This window comes from Alligator mississippiensis, chromosome 5 (assembly GCF_030867095.1).
Source record: "Alligator mississippiensis isolate rAllMis1 chromosome 5, rAllMis1, whole genome shotgun sequence".
NCBI classification, from domain to species: Eukaryota; Metazoa; Chordata; order Crocodylia; family Alligatoridae; genus Alligator; species Alligator mississippiensis.
In genome coordinates this window covers 118,115,636-118,138,030 of record NC_081828.1, presented here as the reverse complement: position 1 = coordinate 118,138,030, position 22,395 = coordinate 118,115,636, and the positions used below count along the sequence as shown (strand labels likewise).

Sequence of the window (22,395 nt, the reverse complement as noted above, 5' to 3'; positions counted from 1 at the left end):
CAGAAGGGACCTAAGCAGATCATCTAGTCTGACTCCCCTGCCATGGCAGGAAAGAATGCTGGGGTCAAATGACCCCGGCTAAGTGATTGTCTAGCCTCCTTTTGAAGACCCCCAGGGTAGGAGCGAGCACCTTGGGAGTTGGTTCCAGATCCCATGTTCATGGGACATGTGGTGGTAGCAGATGGACACAGACCACACAGTGCAACAGGAAATCTGCCTCAAAAGGGCAGTCAAAATATCTGTCCACAGAAAAGAATCCTTGGGTGACACAGCCCTGTGCTGCAAATTCAGCATCACTGAGGAACCAATCCACTATATGTAGTTGTTTCCCATCAGCCACTTTGGCCTTGTTTCACTTTGCCTTGCACCTTTTGTTGTTGTTCTGTCATATGCGGTGAGGCTGAGTGGGTACATAGTGTGATAAAATCAGAATGGTAGCATCATATTGTCACTCTGCACTGCTCTAAATGACTATTGCAAGTGCCAAGTAGGGGAGAACGCACTCCTATAGATCTGTAATAAGATTTTGGACAACTGCTGTTCCCTTAAGGTATACTATCCCTCCATCATAATGAATATCTCACTCTATGTGCTGATTATAGCACCAAGATGATCAGGCTGATGTTTTCAGATAACTTTGCTGTAAAAAATAGTATAAAATAAATTTTAAAACTTTCCAGTGAGAGAACACCAGTTGCTGTGCACATTGAAGCTCCCTTAACACATTGCAGTCAGTGAGCCATGCCAGATCAGGACCTTTTGATGGATGAAAGTAATGATTCTAGCAGCCAATAAGGTGTGCATCATGAGTAGATGTTTTGTCCAGGAGGGGAGACTTCTGAAAAATGATCTTGCAAGGATGTTTGTGAGTAACGCTGCAAATGCTGGAAACCTTTCTGCATCACTGAATTCCCTTATCACTGACTCCACTATCCCATTGACAAATGTGATTGCATTTTCCTTTTGACTCAGCAAACATGGTGATTGGCAGAGTAAATCAAACATTGCCCTCTGTGTATATAGTCATTGATTGAAGTCACATAAATCATATGCCATTTGATAACTTGTCACATTCTATACCGATCCCTAAAGTCAGACGAAATATGTCAGTTAACATGCTGTCATACTGCACTTTTAAAATCTTGGTGAAGTTGACTTACCCATCATCAGTGACCATAGGATCTGGGATACCAGTTGATATAAGACACAGGATGTATAAGATTTCATCTCTAGGTTGCTTGTTCAAATTTAGTCTCAGTCTGTAGTGACCAAACGCTAGTTATTTTTGAATGACCAAACATGTAGAAGGGATTTGCTATTAGCAATCACAGTTCAGTTCCCATGGGACAGGGGTCTAATTGACAGAAACCACCATCGCTGTTATCACTAATACGCAGTTTGGTTGAATGTGAACACTGCAATGAGAGAGGAGAGTGTTTCATCATGGACTGATTGTGCCTAGAGACATAACAATCATTGTATCCTCTGTAGGTACAACCGACAGGTCAAGGTTGGCAGGACATGAAAGGGAAGCTTGGCATTTTAAGTTTGGAAGAGTCAAAAGAATTTGGAGGAGCACTTAGTTTCTTCAGGATTGGGCCTTCAGGGAAGGTGCGGTCATTAGATTTTCAGAAGGCAAACCTGCACAGATTCGTTTGGGTGGAAGAAACAGTGCAGAAAGCAAAGAGGTTATAATCAATAATATAAGTAGAGCTCTCCAGTACTGGATTTAGTCTGTGTTATATGTCTACATCTGGCTATACTGATGTCTGTCTGTTCCTGAAAATATAAATCCCTACAAATTTCCCATTAAGTCTGTCAAAGGTGGCTGATTCTATCAGATTCCATTCATCTTCCTAAATTTTAAAAGCTCTTGTTCTTTATAGGAGCCCTTTATAGTGAAAAGAGGCCTTTATAGTGAAAAGAGGCCAAAATGTATTATGCTTAACTGCTATATCCCAGAAATGCAACAGAGTTATTGCAGGCAGCAGTTTTTGAAAACTGTTTTAGGCTTGTCATTTATTTTCTCTGAAATCTGATTTACCTTTAATGTCTCATACACCATGACTTGATTAACTTCCATTTTTAAAACAGAACTCATTATTTGAGGTGGAGAAATTCTTGGCAGGTCTTATACTAGACTTGTAGCCATTTGTTTTTTTGGTCTAAAGATGTCCTTGAAAATAGATATCTAATCTAGGTGCTCTTCTTTGAGTAATTTTAGCCTTGAATGTCTGCTTTGCTAGTGTTAAGCATTATTTCATTCATCATCTTTTAGATTTGAGAATTATTTCTTTTGCGTGTATTGAACAGTTTGTGGGTGCTTAATTCAATTCTTTATTTGTTAACAGAAATTAATTTGTTTCTTTTTTTTTGGCTGTTATATGCCAGGACACTTGCTCAGGCTATAACCCCATCGTGCAGCATTTCACATGCTTCACCTTGGGCAAAATTCTGCCATACTTATATTGAATATGACTTCTCTCAATCAGGAGTTCCACTGTAATCCCTGGCAAATAACTTTCACTCGTTAAAAAGAAGGTGCAATGGTTTCTGATGTGTGATTGCAATAATTTCACCTCCTGCCATGTCACACGTGCATGGCAAGAGGTGTGCCTGTTGAATCAAGCATCAGATCCTATTGTGCCATATTGCCAGTTCAGGGGGAGCCTGGAATCATGATCCCAGGCTCCCTTTGTACCAGCAATCTCTGCTCTTGTGGCTGGAGCCCTATTAGCTGATGGAGCCACAGGGGCTCATGGTGTGTCCCCATGGCTAGGAATGCTGATCACTGACACAGCTGTTCCCAGCCAGGGCCTGTGTTCCCCTATCTGGGACCCCCAGTCAGCTGACAAGTACTCTTAGTGTGCTCCAGAGGCCAGGGGCACTGGCCAAAGGTCCCATTAATGGCATAATAGGAACCAGTGACAAAGTTATTAGACGTATTTTCTGTAATAACTTTTTTGCTTATTCCTGGTTTTATCCTGGAATTAATTGAATGAACATGTGGCCAGGTCACTACTTAAGACATGACAGTTAATTACATCTTAAATGTAATGTGTGACAGGGGCCTGAGTGTTAATAGTAACAGTAATATGTCAGGCAGCTGGTTATAGTTTTGTGGGATTTCCTTTTATCTGTTTTTTTCATTTTTTAATAATTGGTGATGGTCAGATACAGTGTAAATAATCATCACTTTGTAGTCCTGACAAATTCTGTTTCATGTGGTTTCTAAAAATCCCAAGCTAGAGTGAAACCTTGGCCCTAGTGAAGTCAATGGGAATTTTGCCATTGATTTCAGCAGAGCTAAGATTTCTCCCTCAGGTCAACCTCAGACTTATTTCAGAGCTGTAATAATTTGTTGTACAGTAAGTGCAGACACTGCAAATAGTATGTGTGTATATTCCTCTTTCCCACAGCGAGAGAAAAATACTTGAATTGTTGAGCATAATTGTATAGATATTCTCAATCCATTACTTTGTGACACAGAGCAGTCTCCTGTTCGCATGTTCATCTTAACTGGAATAGGGGACTATTTTATTCACATAATGATTTTGATGTAAAATCTGTTTTACTGCAGATGAGGTCCCTGAAGGATTTTAGTCTATCATGATATATAAGGGCTGCCTGACATTGCAACATTAGTTCTCCAATACTATTGTCTAGTGGGGCTAAAAGCACTGAGGTCCTTTACAGTTCTGCTATTGCTGTTCTCCATTTCAGTGGGAGTTGAATATAAAAGGGAAATTGATGGCACTAGTGCCTGAATTTCAGTCATAATAAGAAAGAAGATGGAGGGTAGCTGACTAAGAGGATGTGGTAGGTGTCACTGCATGGGCAAAGCCAAGGGGTGAATGCTTTAAGTCCAATAACAGCATGTTTCCAATATATGGAAAGGTATCAATACATGAAAGCAAACAGCAAAAAGGGTATTAAACCTGAATGTATCAGTACTTTGGTGCCTCTAGAAAAGGGAAACTTCTGGGGCATATCTTGAAGTTCTTTATTGTAAAGTCAACAGACTCAAGCACTTTGAGACCAATGGGTGTGAGGGTGTTCTGGCATTTCTTTCTCCCTTTACAAATGGTATAGCAGTGTTAGAGTGTTGAATGTGATGGTCCAGGAAATATGCAAAAAGCAAGTGGGTTTTTTGGTGATATCTTTTACTGGCAGGCAAGGTAGATTTGTATCTTATAGACTAACTAAATCAGGGATACATAAGCTTTTGTAAGCAGCAGCATACTACAACAGATGCTATGAAAGGACTGCAGGAATAGAGATTCTAAATAGAAATCAGTGATTAAAATACAAAAGGTAGGGAAAGGAGAGGAAAAAGAAGGGACATTGCTAGGCAGAGTGGGTAGGAGAGAGAAAAGTAAAGCAGTGAACCCCTTGAGGGACATAGGGGCTATGAAAGCTAACCAGGTAATGAGATAAGAATATGTAGTCTTGGTTTAGACCAGTGCAGGGGACCAATCTTTTTGGCAGGTGTGCTACAAATTAGCCCTTCAACATCTTCAAGTGCTGCTCTTATCCCCTTCCCATGCCTGATTTGCTGCTCTGCTTTTTCTCCCTTCCCTATCTGCCTGTCACCTCCTATCCTGCTGTGTGCTATACAGAGAAGCTGCCCGCAGTGCCATAACCGAAGTGAAGGGGCACCAACAGGCACTGCCCAGCTGGGGTGGGGTACAGGATGGAGCCGCAAGAGCCGCAAGCCTCATTTTGGAGGGTGCAGGGATGGGGGAAGGGCAGTTCCCACCACTGCATGCACTTCCGGACAAACATGGGCCAAGGGAGGGTTGCCGATCGGATCCGTGTGCGGGGAAAGAACAAGCTGCCACTGCTAGGCTTTGCCCCAGATGCCAAACTTCATTGCTATGGCACTGGCTGCCCATGACATTTGTAGCATGTATACCACAAATTGACCACCCCTAGCTTAGATCATCCTTAACAGAATCCAGTCTGTGGATGATTTCTTGTTCCACAATTTCCTGTTCAAGTTTGTTTTTAATTTTTTTTTCTCCCTGAGAACAGCAGTCCTTAGGTCAGCTATGGAGTGTACAGGGAAGCTAAAGTATTCTTCCATAGGTTTGTGTGTCTTTCTGGAACTGATGTCAAATCACTTTTTATTCACTCTTACACATAGGGATCACCCCATCTGTCCAGTGTACACAGCAGAGGGCCACTGTAAGTAGGAGAAAAGTTGGAAGAGAGGTTGAGCACACAGCTTTTAATAAAATCATTTGGAAGCTGAGAGTTGTTGGTCATGGGCATCTTGTCATAACCAACTCATAGTCTGTGTAGATGAGAAATGAATTCAAAGTCCACCAAAGACTGACTTAACATGTGAGAGGGTGCACTCTGAAAAAACAGAACAGTACAAGGTGTGAGATGCAAGCAGCCCTGTACCCTTAATAGTGTCACTGAATGAAAATGTAGTTACATGCATAGATATCCTTTTTGCTCATGTAATCCAGGCAACTTTTAAAACAGGAACCTAAGAATTAGTTAGCATCTCTTCTTTGAACAGATCCATCTGGAATACTAAAATGATTACTGAAATAATAGAAGGTACCTAATCTGGAACCAACCAGCTTGCATACACATAGTTACATCTACTAAGGCTAGGGACAGATATTCAAAAAGCCAGAGCCTGAACTAATTCAATCTTTGCAAGTTAGTCTAACCTGGGTAGGCTAAATCACTTCATAACTGCAACAGACTTCCCCTCTGGACTGAAAAAATTCAGGCACATGCCTGCAGTGGCTCAGACTAGAAGCTGGGGGGGCACTAGAGCAGCCCTCCCTTCACTTCTACAAGGCTGAGCTGAGGGGGGTGTGGGCAGGCCCCAGCACCACGCTCTGATTATTTCCACACACACCCCTCCCCCGCTGAGCCACTCAACAGGGAATTTTTATCACCCCTAATTCAGTGTTTATCAACCCATTAACAAAACAAAGCCTCTCTCTATTAACTAATGAAGCTCTTCTTAAACAGCTCTTCCAAGGAAGGACATTAAGCTACCTGTTGATTAGTCCAAAAAGCCTATGTGCCTTTGTCGTCTCCCACAGCACAGACTGTAGCCAGCATTTGGTCTCCTAGCTAATGCTGAGGTGTCTGCAGAGGGGCAGGGGGAATAATCCCTGCTTATCAGGGAGAAGCCAGGTCAATGCTCTGTGCCTGCAAGTCTCTGCCAAAGCTGCAGCCAGGGAGGAGAGGGGAGGGGCCAGCCCTGCTGTGGAGCAGAAATCCCCACCCAGCCCAGAGAGCATGCCGGGATGCTGGGGGAGCATGATTTAACTTAAACCAGCAAGGAGTCTGGGACAGACATTGCATAAACCGGTTTGAGCCAAATCAATTAAGTCTGATAGTACATTCAGCCAGGTTTATCTCAAACCGGTTTCAGCCATTTTGAAACTGGTTTATGTGCACTGAACATCTGTTCTGTTACAGGTTTAAACCAGTTTCTGATCACTTAAACCAGTTTATGTGTAATGTCTGTCCCTAGCCTAAGAGTTACTTTCACTGAAGACCAGTTACAACAGTCAACTGGTTGTCCCCAAAAGGTTCTGCATCAAAGTATTTAAAAAGGTACTTTGCCACTATACTAAGCTCTCCCATGTCCCCAGTTACGGCTGTATCTAGGATTCATTAAACTGGTTTGCTCATTTGAAGCCATCTATTCCCCATACTTCAAAGGAATAGGAAGAGATGGAAAGAGACAGAAAGAAACAAAAGAACAGTCCAGAAGAAATCCCCTCCCCAAGTGTGTTTAAACCAAAATACAAAATTGCTGAATTCAAATACTTCATTTAAATTCTAATATAGAATTAGTAAGCAGCAGTGAACACCAGAATCCCAAGTGTGAAGCAACAGTGTGGCCTCATCAAGAATATCAAATATTAAGGTTGCAAGACATCCGCTCATATTCTAATACTTAGCCAGTGTTAACCAGTGAAACAATATTATATATGTAAATGTTGTATCAAGCATCTGTTTAATTGGACTTCTAGGGATGGCTGAATATATAGGATTTGGGTGGAGCAGAAAGGAGTTTGCTGCTATGTTTGTTGGCTGGACTGTTAATTATGCTATTGTATTGGGTTGATAAGTGAAATTCAAATTGATTATAACTTTATTTGTATATATAACAATCTAGGCATTTTTAGAATTGCAAAAATAAATCATTCTCAACTTTCTGGATACAGTATATGTGACAGAAATAGAATCACTGTAACAGTTACTCAGTCTTCCTTATCCAAACATGTGCATACATCCGTGCACACACACACTAGTCTTTGCAAGCCATTGGCCTCTTGTTTAAAATCAAAATTGTCTAATTATCTTTGTTTTTATTATTTAGTTTTTCTAGTGAAGCTTTATTAGGAAGCAATATTAAATATATGTATCCATTCTGTATTATTCTTTTTCTGTTGTAACTTTGTCATGTGGATAAAATCAAAAAGAAAAAGGTAAAGAGCTAGATTTTCCAAATTAGTTGATGTGACTGAATATGAAAAGTTACATAAATAATAATGAATGCATGCAATCAAATATTTGTCCGTGCACAAGACCAGGTGGTCTCCTAAATCATCACTTGCATGCATATTTATATCATGGGCCTGATCTCCCATGACTAATATGACTTCCTACATGCTAGTAAATAGAGCTTGAGTGCAAAGCTTCGGTCCCTGATTCGATTCGGTGGAGATTTGGCCCAATTTAATGGCCGAATCTCTGAATCCCAATCAAATCAGAGGACCCTTTAATCTTTCCATATCAAATCATTTCCCTCCACATTGATTCAGAGACGTTCAGAAAGATTCAGAGATTCAGACATAGAGACAACTTTAAATGTTTTTTCTACATACCTCTAGGTAGCAGGGGCTCGTCAGTGCTGTGATGGTGGGGCACATGGAGTGTCCCACAGAAACACGGTGGGGGGCTCCCCAGCTCACTTGGCAGCAGGCCCAGAAATGGTTCAGAAGCACTTCTGGACCACTTCTGGGTCTGTCGGGGAGCGCGCACCCCCTGGCTCAGTGACTGGTGCCTTCTGGGTCTGGGGTGGGGGGACACCCAGGATCCCCCTGTGCTGATCGCCAAGCTGGAGAGGCATGAGGGGGCCCCCCAGTGCACTGTCCAGCAGACGTGGAAGTGGAGCAGAAGTACTTCTGGTCCACTTCTAGATTCACTGCTGAGCACATGGAGGGACACCCCACCCCCTGCACTCCTGTGGGACGCTCCATGTGCCCTAGCATCACAGCGATCATGAGCTGTGCCTGCTACCTCAAGGTCTGTAGAAAAAACTTTTAAAGCTGTGTCTATGTCCAAATCGATGATTCTCTCAATCAGCTTCGGATCTTCAGATTCTGCCGAATCAAATCAGGGACAGTGATCTGAATCAACTAATCAACTCACTGTCCCTGATTGGGCCAAATCCAAATTGAATAGGGCCCACTTCACACACCCTTACTAGTAAATACTTAACTTTAAGCAAACGTTGCTGGATCGGGGCCCCTGGGCACAAAAATGTATGTTTAATACTAATTTCATAAATCAAGAGCTTGGGAATGTACACAGGATTCCACACACTGGAGCTGGATCAATTTCCAAAATAGAGAAAAAGGGCAAGGTGTTTTTAGAATCTGAATGATATCTTTTTGAATGTGAGAATATGTTAACTTCTTTTACTATTACAAATTTCACCTTCTCTATTCTTCCCACTGATCCCCACTCTGGTTATTTAAGTGATAGCTCTAAAAGAGCACTAAAAAACAGATATATATACACACATATGTATTTTGTCCCTCCCATCTCTGCAGGAAATTATTGGAATGCTGCATCTTTCATTACTCCATCATCGTATCTTCACTTCTCCACATTCCAAGGGGAAACCAGTGCAGACATCTCCTTCTACTTCAAAACTTCAGCCCCTTATGGAGTGTTTCTTGAAAATCTGGGGAACACAGACTTCATCAAACTTGAGCTAAAATGTAAGTATCTTCTCTCTGACATCTTTTTTGAGAAACAAAAGCGCATTTGTGTAAGGTGATGAGGTTTAAGAATTTTCCTTCATTCAACAAAGTGTACAAGTCTGGTAAATGTAGTGGAAAGATGAAGGAGAAATGTCAAGCCTACTTAATTCAATTTATTTAAGAATTCTATTACTAAGAGAAATAATAAAGATCCTATTTATCAAGGGGAAGACATTAAAGAGGAACATTTACTAAATTAAATGATTATAAACATTTCCTAAAATGGAAGGTTTTTTTAAATTACATGACAATGTATTCCTTTAATGTTAAGTATATTTTGGTGTGGAGTAGTAGATGTGTGTCATATTCTACATCTACTTTTTAGAAGAAAAGATAGCTATATTATTCTAATTAAGACTAGCAGGATGGGGGAAAGATTTCAAAATGTGAGAAATGTCATCTGTAAACATTTTAACATTAACCAATCCTTTATGCCTAACTAGTGATAAAAACGAATCTGAAAAACTGCAATTAGAGATGCAAGATAAATGTTAAACATCCAGAATATATAATATTTTAAATCAAATAAAGAATTAAATGAAAATAGTATGCATAGTTGAATGGCTCCAAAACAAATGAAGACTCCAGCGCTCAGATCCTCAAATGTATTGTAGCTCTGCTTGGTAGATCTGAGGTAGTAAAGCTAGGGGTGAATGTGGTGTTATGTCATCTATGTTTTTCTTCAATCTGATGTACCGCTCACATTAAAATGAAACATCTGTAGGGATGATTTAAAACATGCAGCTGTTGTAACAGCTCCCTAATGGACCATTATAACATCAGAGATCACATGAATGCAGCAAGTGCAGCTACATATTCCTACAGTGTTGAAGTAGGTGCCGGGTCAGTCCCACTGCAAGAAAAATGCAGGGAGGCCAAGGGTCTAACTAAATAGGTATTCATGAAGTTGAGTGCCTAAGGCTTTAAAGAGGAGAGTAAAAGGACTCTGTTTGCTCCCAATGCACATTATCCTATTTGAGTGAACAAGTTGGGGTGCAACAGAATTTAACTAAAATGCCATGCCCCAAAAATAGGCCTTTCAATTCTGCACGCATGCATTTCAGAAGTTGTATTGAGGCCATGGTTATCTAGATCAAGTATCCAAAATAAAAAAAGTGATTGAGTGACAGACCTTTTTTTTTTTTCTTCTTTGATGTGGGGCGGGGAGGAGGGGCAGGCACTCACTAAAAGAATTTGAATTTGCATTTATTGATTCCACTTTTCCATATCCACAACTGATGAAAATCAACACAGATCCTCTGGACTCAGTGGAACTCCACTCATTTGCAAGAGCAAAATTTCTGTCCCTTTAATAATAAACTTGAAGATATTCTTAAAGATATATTTTATACACCATTATATTTAATATTCAGTAAAGTTAGGCATTCAGAGACCTGCTTGTTCTTATACCCTGAGCTTTATCTGAAACAAATGTCAGTTGTAGTTTATTACTTACTATATTCCAGGTTATCTCCTGCTTTTTCTTTCTGTATTATAACTGCTAGTCTCTGAACTCTAGCAAAAGAAAATAGAGTTTTTGTACAAAACACCCAATTGTTTTTTTTCATGAAGTATTAAAGAAAAATGCTCCACTGAGGACAAAGAATGGATGAACCCTTTTAATCATCCTGTTAAGCTTTTACATTTTTTAACACATTGAGATTGAAGGATAAAAAGAGCTGGACTGTGGATTGACCAAATTGTATATATTCACAAACTAATCTTTAAAATTAATTGCTTCTGTGAGGCCCTCAAGCATTGACTCTGAAGTACTGCCTCAAGTACCAGAAGCATGACTCATGAGTTGTGCATGCTGGGCAAAATTCCCCTGTGTCCTGAGGGACCAGGGGGAGGATGGTGGTTTTGCCTCCCCCAGCTGTCTTTGCACCTGGCTGCTCTAGCTGGGCAGTGCAAGTCCCTTTCTGGGATGGCTTGCACTGGGATGGTTTGCACTGTGATGGTCCTGTCTTGAGCAGAGGATTGGACTAGATAATCTCCTAAAGTTCCTTCCAATCTTGTTTTTTTTATGATTAATGTGTATATCTCGGCCTTTCAGCTCAGATCAAGTGTACCTGTATTCTCAATCTTGTGGTGGATTAGGGTTTTAGGCACCAATTCAGGAAAGTATGTGCTTAAATCTGTTCTTAGTCAAGATATACTTATGTACACATTTAGCTAATAGCAGCTGCTTGAATCCTACTGACTTAACTGGCATCTTTGCATGTATTTAAAGATGAACAAGTGCTTACATGTTCTGATATTTCTGAGTCAGACCCTTGCACTGTTAATTCTTCAGGGCGTAGGCCAAAACTTCATCTGCATACACAACTTGCAAAGCAGGGGTGGCCAACCTGCAGCATGTATGCCACAGGCACGAGCAGCCTGTGTGCGTGGTGTGCAGCAGACTGGGAAGGGCAGGCAACACAGTGGCATATTGGGCAGGAAGCATAAAATAGAGCACCAGATTAGGCAGGGAGCATTGGGCAGTAAGCAGAAAGAAGAGCAGCAGATCAGGCAGGGAACAGAAAACAGAGCAGCTGATTGGGCCAGGGAGGGGACTTGGAGTGGCACTTGGGGACAGTGTAAGGCTAATTTGTGACACGCCTGCCAAAGGGGGTTGGGCCCCACTGCTGTAAAGCATACATGATTATTTTATTGTCTAAAACAAAAACAAGGCTTTTGATTTTCACAATATACTGAATGGAGTTGATGATAAAAACTTGAGTTCTTTCAGCTAATCTCATAGTTAACAGAAATTTGAATATGAAAATATATAGGCCAAAAACTGAACTAATATCATCAAAATCAGAATTGTTTTTATTTGCAAGTTACAATTCCCATTATTCATATGGACTGAAATACGTTCATTGGACAGCCTCCATCTCCCATGGTACACCATGGTCTCTTCTCTTAAAGGGAGGTAATCACCTAATGGACGTCACTGAAACCTGAGCTATGCATCGTTGAATCCAAAATATTTCAGTTTTCAGGAGTTCTGTTTTGTCAGCGAAAATCTACCAAATTCTGAAGTCGGAATGTCATTCCCTAATAAATTCTACTTAATGGCAGTCAACAGGTCTTTAATCCAAACACCAACAACCATCTTATTTTCAATCCCATGTTTACAGTAATGAGGGGTGCTTCATACAGAGTACCAATTACTGCCTCTTCATAGATACAAATTTAACCATCTGAAGTTAATGTTTTTGTGCACATCACACTTTTTTAAATTCTCAAATTCACACAAGAAATAAAGACTAGAAGGAATGACAAAATGAGTATTGTGGTACTTGCAGAAAGTTCAAATTTAACATAGCTGTCCTTAACATAGTTATGTACATTACCATATGTAATCTGGAGAAAAGAGTTCTGACAGTCTGTGCATTTTTGCATACAGATAAGTTGTTTGTGTAAACTGAACATGGCAGTTTGCAAATTGATATCCTCTAAAGCAGTTAGTATTTTATTTGGCTTGCTCCACTCAGTGAATGTATTTCCAGAAACAGCTCACCTGTTTTGTCTCATTAAGATCCTTGGATTCAAATTTTGGAAAGCAGTTTACTAATCCCTGCCTGATTTTTGATACAAAAGTTGTCACATGCTGTGCTCATTAGATTAACTTTCTCAGAGCCCCACCAAGGTCCTAATATTCACATGGAGAGTAAAGCATATTCTAACTCTCTTGAATATGAAAAATCAAAAGGAACACTACAGAACAAGCACCTCTCGTACTTTTCCCTTCAGCAGAGCCCTAATTTGTTGTCTTAAGGGGAAAAATGCATTTCTGATTTGAAAAACTACTTTCCCATATGGCTGACAAGGAGAGCTTTCATGAAGAACACAGTGATAAAATGCTGCTATGAGTAAGGCTGAGGCTTTTGGCTGGCCCATCTATCATGCAGTCCCCTTTGCAGTTTCACTTGTCACTATGCATGGAACACTTGGCAGAGATGTAGAATTATCTCCGCTCCTGATTTTTTTTAACATACATCAGTAAATTTACAGAGTCTAATTATTTTTACAGCCTACTGGTCAGCTGGCACCAACTAAGATTTCTCAGAAGGTGGTGGTTAGATAAAGTGAAACTTATCTATGAGTGTTTGCAGAAACTGGGTCCCTCTTTTCCTCTTACTGTTAATATTTTTATTTAGATGCTTTTCATGTGCATGGTTTTTCATGATCCATTTAATGTGTACATGGGCCAAGGTTGTTTTTGTTTTTTTTAAAGACTCTAGAATAGATGCACAATATCTGCAGCTCTGAGTAGGACAGACCAAGGCTATGGACAAATATTTATCTGTAGTGCTACAAAGTGTGGTTGGGGGGGAAGATTTGTTTGATAACTTCCACTAGCTCCAGTAGGCGAGAAGGCTGTTCCCACCGCTGCTGCCACCATGAGGAAACCAACTGTTGCCTCAGCTCCCATGATGGCAGCACCAACAGTGGCACAGGTCCTCCTGCTTCTCTAGTGGCAATAATTTTCACTGCTGCTGCTATGGAAGTAGCAGGACCAATCTCAATCCCAGTCTCTGCTGCCACTTCCGGAAGCAGCTGCAGTGATCAGCCACCTCATGATCGGCTGCACAGGGGAACACCCCCCACCCTTGGTGAGATTTGTCATGGGGGAACCTTGCCCCCAGCAACGAGATTGGATGTGGGGGGACCTCCCCCCCAGGTCTCTGACTGGTCACTGGGGGGGCACATGCCCCCCCCTGACTAAGGTGGCACCAGTTTCCCATGACCCAGGCGCTATAACTCCTCACCACATCTATGTGATCTGTCAGGGAGCCCCAGTCATTCTCTTTCCTTCCCCCCTTAGAGGAGAAAGGAAGGTCAGAGCACTGTGGAGTGGCGCGGGGGCCTAGAGACCCCTTTTCATCCTACCATCTCCAAGTATTTTACAAATATTAATGAACCGAGCCTAAAGTTACTTCTATGTCAGGTTCGTTTGTGACGTTAGTTTTACACAAGAATAATAAGTTAAAGTTAAACACATTTGGTCTCTGAAAAGATGTAGAAGGAAGGAAGAACAACACAGATTTTCCTCATTCACTTCCCAGTGTAGTCCCAGTCAGCCCCACCACTCCATGCAACACAGCTCACTCCAGGGACCTGTGGCTAAGCTCCATTCACAGCAGTCGGTAGAGTGGGCTGGCTGACTGCAAAAAGGAGCATATGGTGCATCTACTTAATTAGATTGTCTGTGGGCACATGGATGAGTTTGTTCATTGGTCTGTGTCCTTTTGAGGGGATTATGATTCCCAAAGCTCCACTTGGAGACGGCACCCCAACTGTCCCTAATACTGAGCTATGTCTGCAATGCTCAGTTCAGCCCCAAGTAACTTGTCCAAAGTCAGACAGTAGCGAGTGACTAAGCAGGGAGTTGATGCCAGGGATGCACATATGCTTCTTTTTAAATACCGTTCTTTCCCACAGCTTAAATACCCAACACATCCCTGATTACCATATTTTCTTGCTAATAATTAATAACTTCATAGCTTCTTCATCTAGAGCTGTCCTAAGATAGAACTCCACCATATCAATGAGTTTTGCATTTTACTATTTCAAGTCCCATGTGCTTATGCACATAGGGCTTGCATTTTCCATCCTTTTATGTTTGCAACTGGATGGGTATACCTCTGTGACCTTCATTGTATTTTTTTAATTGAATTGCTATTTTGTTTTCCTACCAGAAGACCACTACATTGAAAAATCAACCCCCTAGGAAAACATGCTGCATTAGCCACATGTCAAATGATGCGTGGGACACTGAGGGAGCTCTTCTTCCCTGGGACCAATAGAAAAGCATTAAAAGTAGATACAAAAACATTGGTGCTCTTCAGGGAAATTTCTGACTCAAATGATTTCATAGCATCATTAACTAATTCTTCTCTTAGCCCAGTACAAAGAGAACTAGAAACGCCTGAAGAAGTGTATGCACTATCGTTAAAAATAAAGCTGCTTCCTAGATGGAATGTGATGCAGAAAAGACCAAATTTCAAATGAGAAAATTTAGCTCCTCTCTAAAAGCATCAGCAGACACATCTACACATGCATTAATGCACTTTAGTTAATGAGCATTAAATCTAGTAACTCCAGGCACTTTTACATGTGCTCTGGGGGTGGGGTAAGGGCAGTGTTTTAATTAAAGTGGCTCTGAGAACCTCTCTAATTAATGTGCCACCGCATCTCCTGTGCTTAAAAGTGGTGGCAACAAGCTTTAGTTCAAGTGACCCCACTGCCATTTTTAAGTGCACGGACACTGATACATGAGATACAGTGTATACATACTGGAGCACAATAATTAATTACTTAATCAATTAATAGAGTCTGCTCCAGTGCACTAGAATTCCAGTCCAGTAGGGGAGTGAACTTCAAGTATGTACATGACTGCCTCTGTATGGAGCATTTTTACTAGGGCTGTGGGAAATTTCACTGGCTGTTTCATTTCGACGCTGTTTCAATTCATTTTGAGCTTAAAACAGTGAAATCAAAACAAAACAAAAGGGTTAAAAACAGCCTCGAAATGAAATGAGGGCAGTCAAAACATTTCAAAATGTTTTGAGTTTCAAAGCTGGGCTTGCTTGCAGCTAAAGAGAAACTAAGGAGAGGGAGAGGGAAGAGGGGGGGAAGGACTGCTCTGATACTGACATGTGTAGCTGGCCAGTGACTGTGATCCTTCCCTGAGATCCCTTCCAATCCCAGTGCTCTGGGGGAGGGATGGAAAAACAGCATAAAAAAAGCATTATTTGAAATGAGCTTCCTCTGTGCCTTCACACTTCACAAGTGACACAAGTTTTGCTTTGAACAGTTTGAGGTGTAGTTTCCCAGAAACCCCTGCACCTATCTCCTTGAAAGCTGGCAGGCTTCACGACCTCAGCAGGGGCTACCATGCCTTCCATGAGCTACCATGAGGGGCTCATCTTGGATTCAAGTAAATACAGGAATATAGGCATACCTCTGAGAGGTAAGGCACACTGAGAAGATACTACGCTCACTGTGGCACTCTCCAGTGCAATTTTAAGGCACTGTAGAGATGCATTTGCCACTCTGGCTATTGTGGCAAGATATAGGCTGTTCTATGTAGCTCTACCAGTATGTCAGTGTGGCATTCACTGTTTCTCTGGACATAGAAACACCATGGTCACACATTGTTTTCTGCCTTGAGATCCTGATTGATTCTTCCTTTGACTTAGTATGCCAGTTTTAGAGCCACTTTATGCCATCAGTACAGCACAAAGCAGGTGTATCTTAGGATGTACAAGTGATGCTACTTGCTAAAACATTAATAGAGTTCTTTTTAACTTCAAATCATATTGCACTGCAACAATCTAACACATGACAAACAGGTTTTAGAAATACCATAACTTTCTCACTACAGGCTTTTTTCCTTTGTCACTTCAATCTAATCCAAGAGTTTAATAAGCTTTCTAATGTGAGCCAATATTAGTCACAAAAAATCCCACTCCCTGTACCAAATAGGAACATAATACATAGGACTGGATGTGGTCTTTTGGCTCAAGTCCAGTTTTCTTCTATCACCGTATCATTCAATAGCACTCATAAACTTATCAAGCCCTAGCTTAAAACGAGTTAGGAATTTTTCTCCCCACTATTCCTGTTGGAAAGCCATACCTGAAGCTCACTCCCCTACTGTGTTGGGAACCTTCTACTAATTTCCACCTTACCGTTATTCATTTGCCAGCTTAAAGCTACTCATTTGTTCTTGTGCTGACATTGTCTGTCCTTTAACTGAACTAGCTCTTCGTCCTCTCTGGTGTTTACCTTTTCCCAAGGTATTTCCAGAGAGAAATCATATTCTCTTTCTAGCCTTCTTTTGCTTGGCTAAATAAACCAAGCTATTATAGTATCTATTTGTAAGATAGACTCTGCAATCCCAGATCAGCCTACTAGCCCTTCTCTATGTTTCCTCTAGTTTGAAATCATCTTTTTTTTTTTTTAACATGGGTGACCAGAACGTTACAAAACATTCCAGACTGCTATTATTCCAGTCCTCAAGATCATTTAATTCTTTCTGTATGATATTCTGATCCTTCTGTGGTTGGCAGTTCCACCCAACTTGGTGTCTTCTGCTATTTTCATTAGCATATTCCTGTTTTTTATCCAAAGTAATTAAAATATTAGCCTTGAATCTTGGCTAGTAAACTCCCACATACCAGGTCACCTTTCAGTACAAATCTGTTCCTTACCAACTTCATAACTGTAACAATTACTATTTCCCATGTGGCATTACCATAAATGCTTTACTGAGTTTCAGATAAATTAGCTTTTTTCCTTGTCTAGAAAAGCAGAGGTATTAACCAAAGAAAGATACTGGTTTAGTCTGGCATGATCATCCTTTGCAAAATATATTTCACACTTGCTGTTTTTTATGATTTAAGTATTTTTCCATTAATAAAAGTAAAATGAAGGCAATATTTATATATGTATAAACTTTCTCCTTCTCTTAGGAATTAGTGTGCCATTGGCACCACTTTCAATTGCAAGTAACAAGGTTCCCTGCTGCTAGTGTTTTGTTTTGCTTTGCTTCACAAAGCCCATGAGGAGATGTGTCCCCAACTACGTCTGTTTGTCTGTTGTTTTGACAAGTACAACTGAGCCCAGGGAGAATTTAGAAAAGGGAAGTGCATACTGTCTACTTGTAATGTTTTGACCCCAAAGTTCTTGTACACCTAAAGATTTGCTTTTGGGCATATGCGGAAAGGCCTTAGTCCTGACTCTACTGTGCAGCAAGGTTGATGGATATTTGTGTTGACCCCTAGAAGAAAGCTAGGGCCCTTAGGGTGGCTTTTGGCAGCTCACCAAAGGACGTGCTTCAAACGAGTGTATGCAAAAGCAAACTTAAAAAAAAATTTCCAAATGTGAATATTGCTGGCAAACAAAGGATAAGCCAATACAGATAATACAAAACAAGAATATTATCTAGATCTTTCCCTACAATCTACTTGTCATCAGTGTAACATAAATAAGCAGTCTTAAAGCTTAGATTCACTAACTCTTTGGCTCCTAAATGTTCATAACAGGTGGCCAGCCTATCAGCAATATCTCGGAGACAAAGATCTTGCAGACAAAGTTCTAAGAGACATTACATCTGTAAACATCTGCAAAATGCAGAGGAAGAACACATTCTACAGCACTGACCCTCTTTTTATCCTCTTTCTCAAATAAGACTTACAAAATTACTTGATTATAAACAGAAATTATGGTCAGAAAGGATATGTCCTTGTGTCATGTTGTGATCAAGTTGGAACAAATTTACCTTGCCACTGTTCTAGATCTAGATGTCCTTAAAACTCACCTAGCCTTTCCTAGAACATTCTGTTCTTTGATTCTGTTCATTTTATAAATCATTTCCCTTAACCTCACTTGCAATAATTTGGATTAAGTTAAAAACAACCTAAGACAACTAAAATAATTACAGTGCAAGCTAAAAAATAAATAAGTAAAACACCACAAGGGTCTATACCCATCAGGTTCCACAAATTAAGCATCCTGCTAGGGCCTCATCTGGTAGGTGTTCTCAGAACATGCCAACTGGATGAATATGCAACTGGAAGAGAAAGTGATAGTTTTTTTTTTCATAGATTCATAGATTGATTCATAGATGTTAGGGTCAGAAGGGACCTCAATAGATCATCTAGTCTGACTCCCTGCATAAGCAGGAAAGAGTGCTGGGTTTAGATGACTCCAATAGTCCAGTGTTTTATTATACTTGAGTAGGATATAGGAGAAATCCAAAGTAAATTCCTCCTCCCCTTGAGGAGATGTGAACCTGAAGCCCCCACACTGTTGTGAATGCTCTCACTATCAGACTGTAGGATATTCTGGGATAAGATGTCATCAATCCTCCCTGGTGCAGTGGGCGGGACCCGATGATCTTCCGAGGTCCCTTCTGGCCTTACAATCTATGAATCGCTTCTACTTTGCAGTGAATGATTAATATTCAGGCCAGGGAGACAGTGAAAGAATGAGCAAGGTTATATAAGCTAGTGGTTAGCAGAGTTCAAATAATGGGGGAGCTTGTTGGGGCTGAGCCCCCCCCCCTCCCCCTCCCCCAGCTGTAAAAGAAGAGAACTCCTCCCCACACACACACACACACTGTGCCTTTCTAAGTAGCCCATGTGGCGGCAGCGGCAGTGGCTCCTTCTAGCTGCCACCGCCGCAGACCCCCCACCAGGTATAATTCTAAGTAAAATTCTAAGTATAATTCGAACCCTGGTGGTTAGGATATACACATGAAAAGGAAGAGACGTGGGTTCAACTGCCAGCTCCGCTGAATATTTAAGTATTTTATATTAAGTACTTATTTACTAGAGTGGAGTTTCACACTTAAAACGTTCATTTATATTGGAGTACAAAGGGAGAAGGACTTCATTACTAGTCTTGTTCTGAGAATAACACAAACTCAAACTCCTACTGTAAAGAAATAGTCTGTGCTATATCAGCTTCCAACACCACTTTCCTGTATCTAAAAGTCAGACCTGTCAAGGAAGTTGAACCGTTCTGATTTGACCATGCTCTTCCCTCAGGTCTTACTGCTTGAAGCCAATGGGGATTGTGCTCCTAGGTCATGTAGTGCTTTTGAAAATCCCAACCTTAGATGCCTAAATATGTACCTAGAAACCTAACTTTGGACCACCATTTTGGAAAGTTTAGGCTTTGCATTTAAAAGTTCACAATTATTTTGCTGGGGTATTGAAAGTCTAAATTATATTCCATTGTTTACACACCGAGGCAATTTTGTTTTGAAGCGACAAAGATTTTATGCCACTAAGAAAGAAGCTTTAATAAAAGGAGAGAAGTTTTTAATAAAGAATACAATTCTATCTGGGATGCTTAACTTAATTGAAGTCAATAGAACTATTCATGTGAATAAAATTACTTATCTGAATAAGTGCTTGCAGGATCAGAAGCTATTTCCCTCTCTCCCCTGCCCCTCCCCCAGCAGGTTTGTTAAATTAAAATAAGCTATTGCACCAGTAATTTTTTTTTTAAAGATCATTTCTAATTCTGTTACTTATAAAGGTTCATATGAGGTTGCAATAGCAAAAATTTTCGAATGAGTTTTACAGATCTTAACCACAACATAAATACTTAAAGCAAGCAAAGGTGATGTAAAACCTGATGGAAATCAGTTATTTAAATCATCTTTATTAAACACTCCCCAAAACATCATGCCTTACCTCCTTTGAGAACAAACAGAATAAATGTTCATTCTCTAGAGAATTCAAGCTGGCATTTTACACAAATACCACATTTCCTCAACAAATGTAAAGAAAAAAATCTTTATTTAGAAGAGAGTAGCCAACATTTGGGGGAGAGGGGGAATTTGAAAACACTTGCGATTAGATAGATAACTGAAGAAAGCCATAAAAGCAATGACTCCAACAAAAGTGTCATTGAACTGTTTTACATAATTTATCATTTTTGTATCACATTGATCTCAGCCTCTTTACTGTGTTTATAAAATAGAAACTGAAGCACAGCAAAGTATTCCGTCTCCTTGCTAGTGCTCTGAAGACAGCTCTCTATTAATATAAATTCTCAACAGCAATTGTTCTGTACAATCATAAATTCTTGTTCTTACTCCCATTTTTTTTCAATTGCTACAGCTGAAATCAGGAATGAGCCTCCTGCTGGTTTTTCATTTCATGAGAATCATGCATATAGTGAAGCAAAATACTTTAGAAATCTTCTTGTCTCTAACATTCAACACTCAGAAGGTACTGGATACCTCCCCCTTTTCTCCTCCCTGCAGCCTTTAATGAGTAATATCCACCTCTGATTATTGTAATCAGAACATCCATTTTGCCTCATGCATGTCAATTCTAACAGCCATCCATGACAATCCTTTGCAGCCCACGCTATAGCTATAGACACTAGCTTAATAGATGTGCCATTAAAGGGCAAAGAGATAGGAGATATCAAGGAGTGAATACTTGCATATTTGGCTCCTCATTTTTGAGGTCTCCACTGGATGGTCACTGCAATAAATCATCACAGATCTATTTTTCTAAGTACAGCATCTTAATTTACATTTATCCAAAAACAGGTGCATGATTAACAGCCCCCCCATTATACATACCCCTACATAACCAGACAACTTGAAAAAGAGCCAGTACTTCAGTTCTCTATGAATTTCTTTTTTGTTGTTCTTTGTTTGCATTCAGTAAGTATCTGGCACAAGGCTCTAATGACTGATGGAGACCTCCTGTGCAACCATATGAATCAGTGAACAGTTGTTTATAAAACACCCCTTGCATATGGGAAAAAATAAATGATCAGGCAGAAGAAAAATCTGTGAAGCCAAAATCTGGTGTTAAACCCTGACTTTAAGGATATTCAGGTTTCTAATTCCCAGGACCCTTTAAGCATTTTGTTCACAGGCTTCAGCAGAACCTGCACTCTAAGTATCACTAACAGATGACACCAAAGAACAGTAAAAAGGCTTCTGAAAGTGCCATCTTTCCCGAACTCACCAAGGAAGTTGGAAGCACCTCTGGTGCCTACTTTCTAGTTGTGTGCCAGAATTATTCTCTCACATGCTTTTAGGCATGAGTATCACCTATACCTTTGGCAGCTATTTCACAAGTCTGAGTGTTTAATGTACAAGTCATTGCTCCCATGTCATAGCAATTTCACAAAATCCAAACAAGGCTTGACCTGTCCTCTTAAAAAATATAGTTTCAGTAATTATTCACACAGCTCTAATGGTGATTTCATCTCAAGGGCATTAACACCCCTTTTAAACAACCTTGCATCTACCAAACAATAGCTACTAATTAAACAAAACCCTTGGAGGCACAGCGTTCTAGCGCTTGCACATCACCTTGACATCTTCTTTTTGAATTCGGCAAACATGATGTGGAGATGACAAGTAGAGTGCTTCAGTTAGCTAAATACCATGAAGTATGCCATAATCACGTATCCTATTAGTGCTGATAGAAAAGAGATGGCTGATAGGAGCACGCTAATCCTGTTCAACTTTGTGCCTTGACTATAGTTCACATCGCACTAAAACTAAATTATCTTTTACTGAGGAGACAGAAGTTGCTGTCATAATTTAAAAACTGTTAGGCAACAAAAGCATTAAGGGTATCACCTTTTCTTCTTTCCAAACAATCAAGTATGTACTAAAGGATAGTTGAATGGGTGTCAGGATGGTGATTTGGCTTGGAAGTGATGAACCAGAGTTCTGTTCCACACTGTACTCTGACCCTCTATGTGATCTTAGAGAAATCTTTGTTTCAATTTCCCACCACGTAATACAGGGATTTATCTTTTTCAGAAATTGTTTTGAGGCATATGGATAAAAAGAGCTATGTGAGCTAAACATTTT

General features: G+C 40.3%; 1 protein-coding gene across 1 annotated transcript in view; it reads left to right on the top strand.

The window, feature by feature from the left end:
* The window catches only part of CNTNAP2 (contactin associated protein 2), a 1,295,029-nt gene that overhangs the window by 1,089,932 nt on the left and 182,702 nt on the right, over positions 1–22,395 (top strand). The window contains exon 16 of the mRNA XM_059729349.1: positions 8,823–8,993. Coding sequence (XP_059585332.1) covers positions 8,823–8,993 — 171 coding nt within the window. The remainder of the gene's footprint in view (positions 1–8,822; positions 8,994–22,395) is intronic.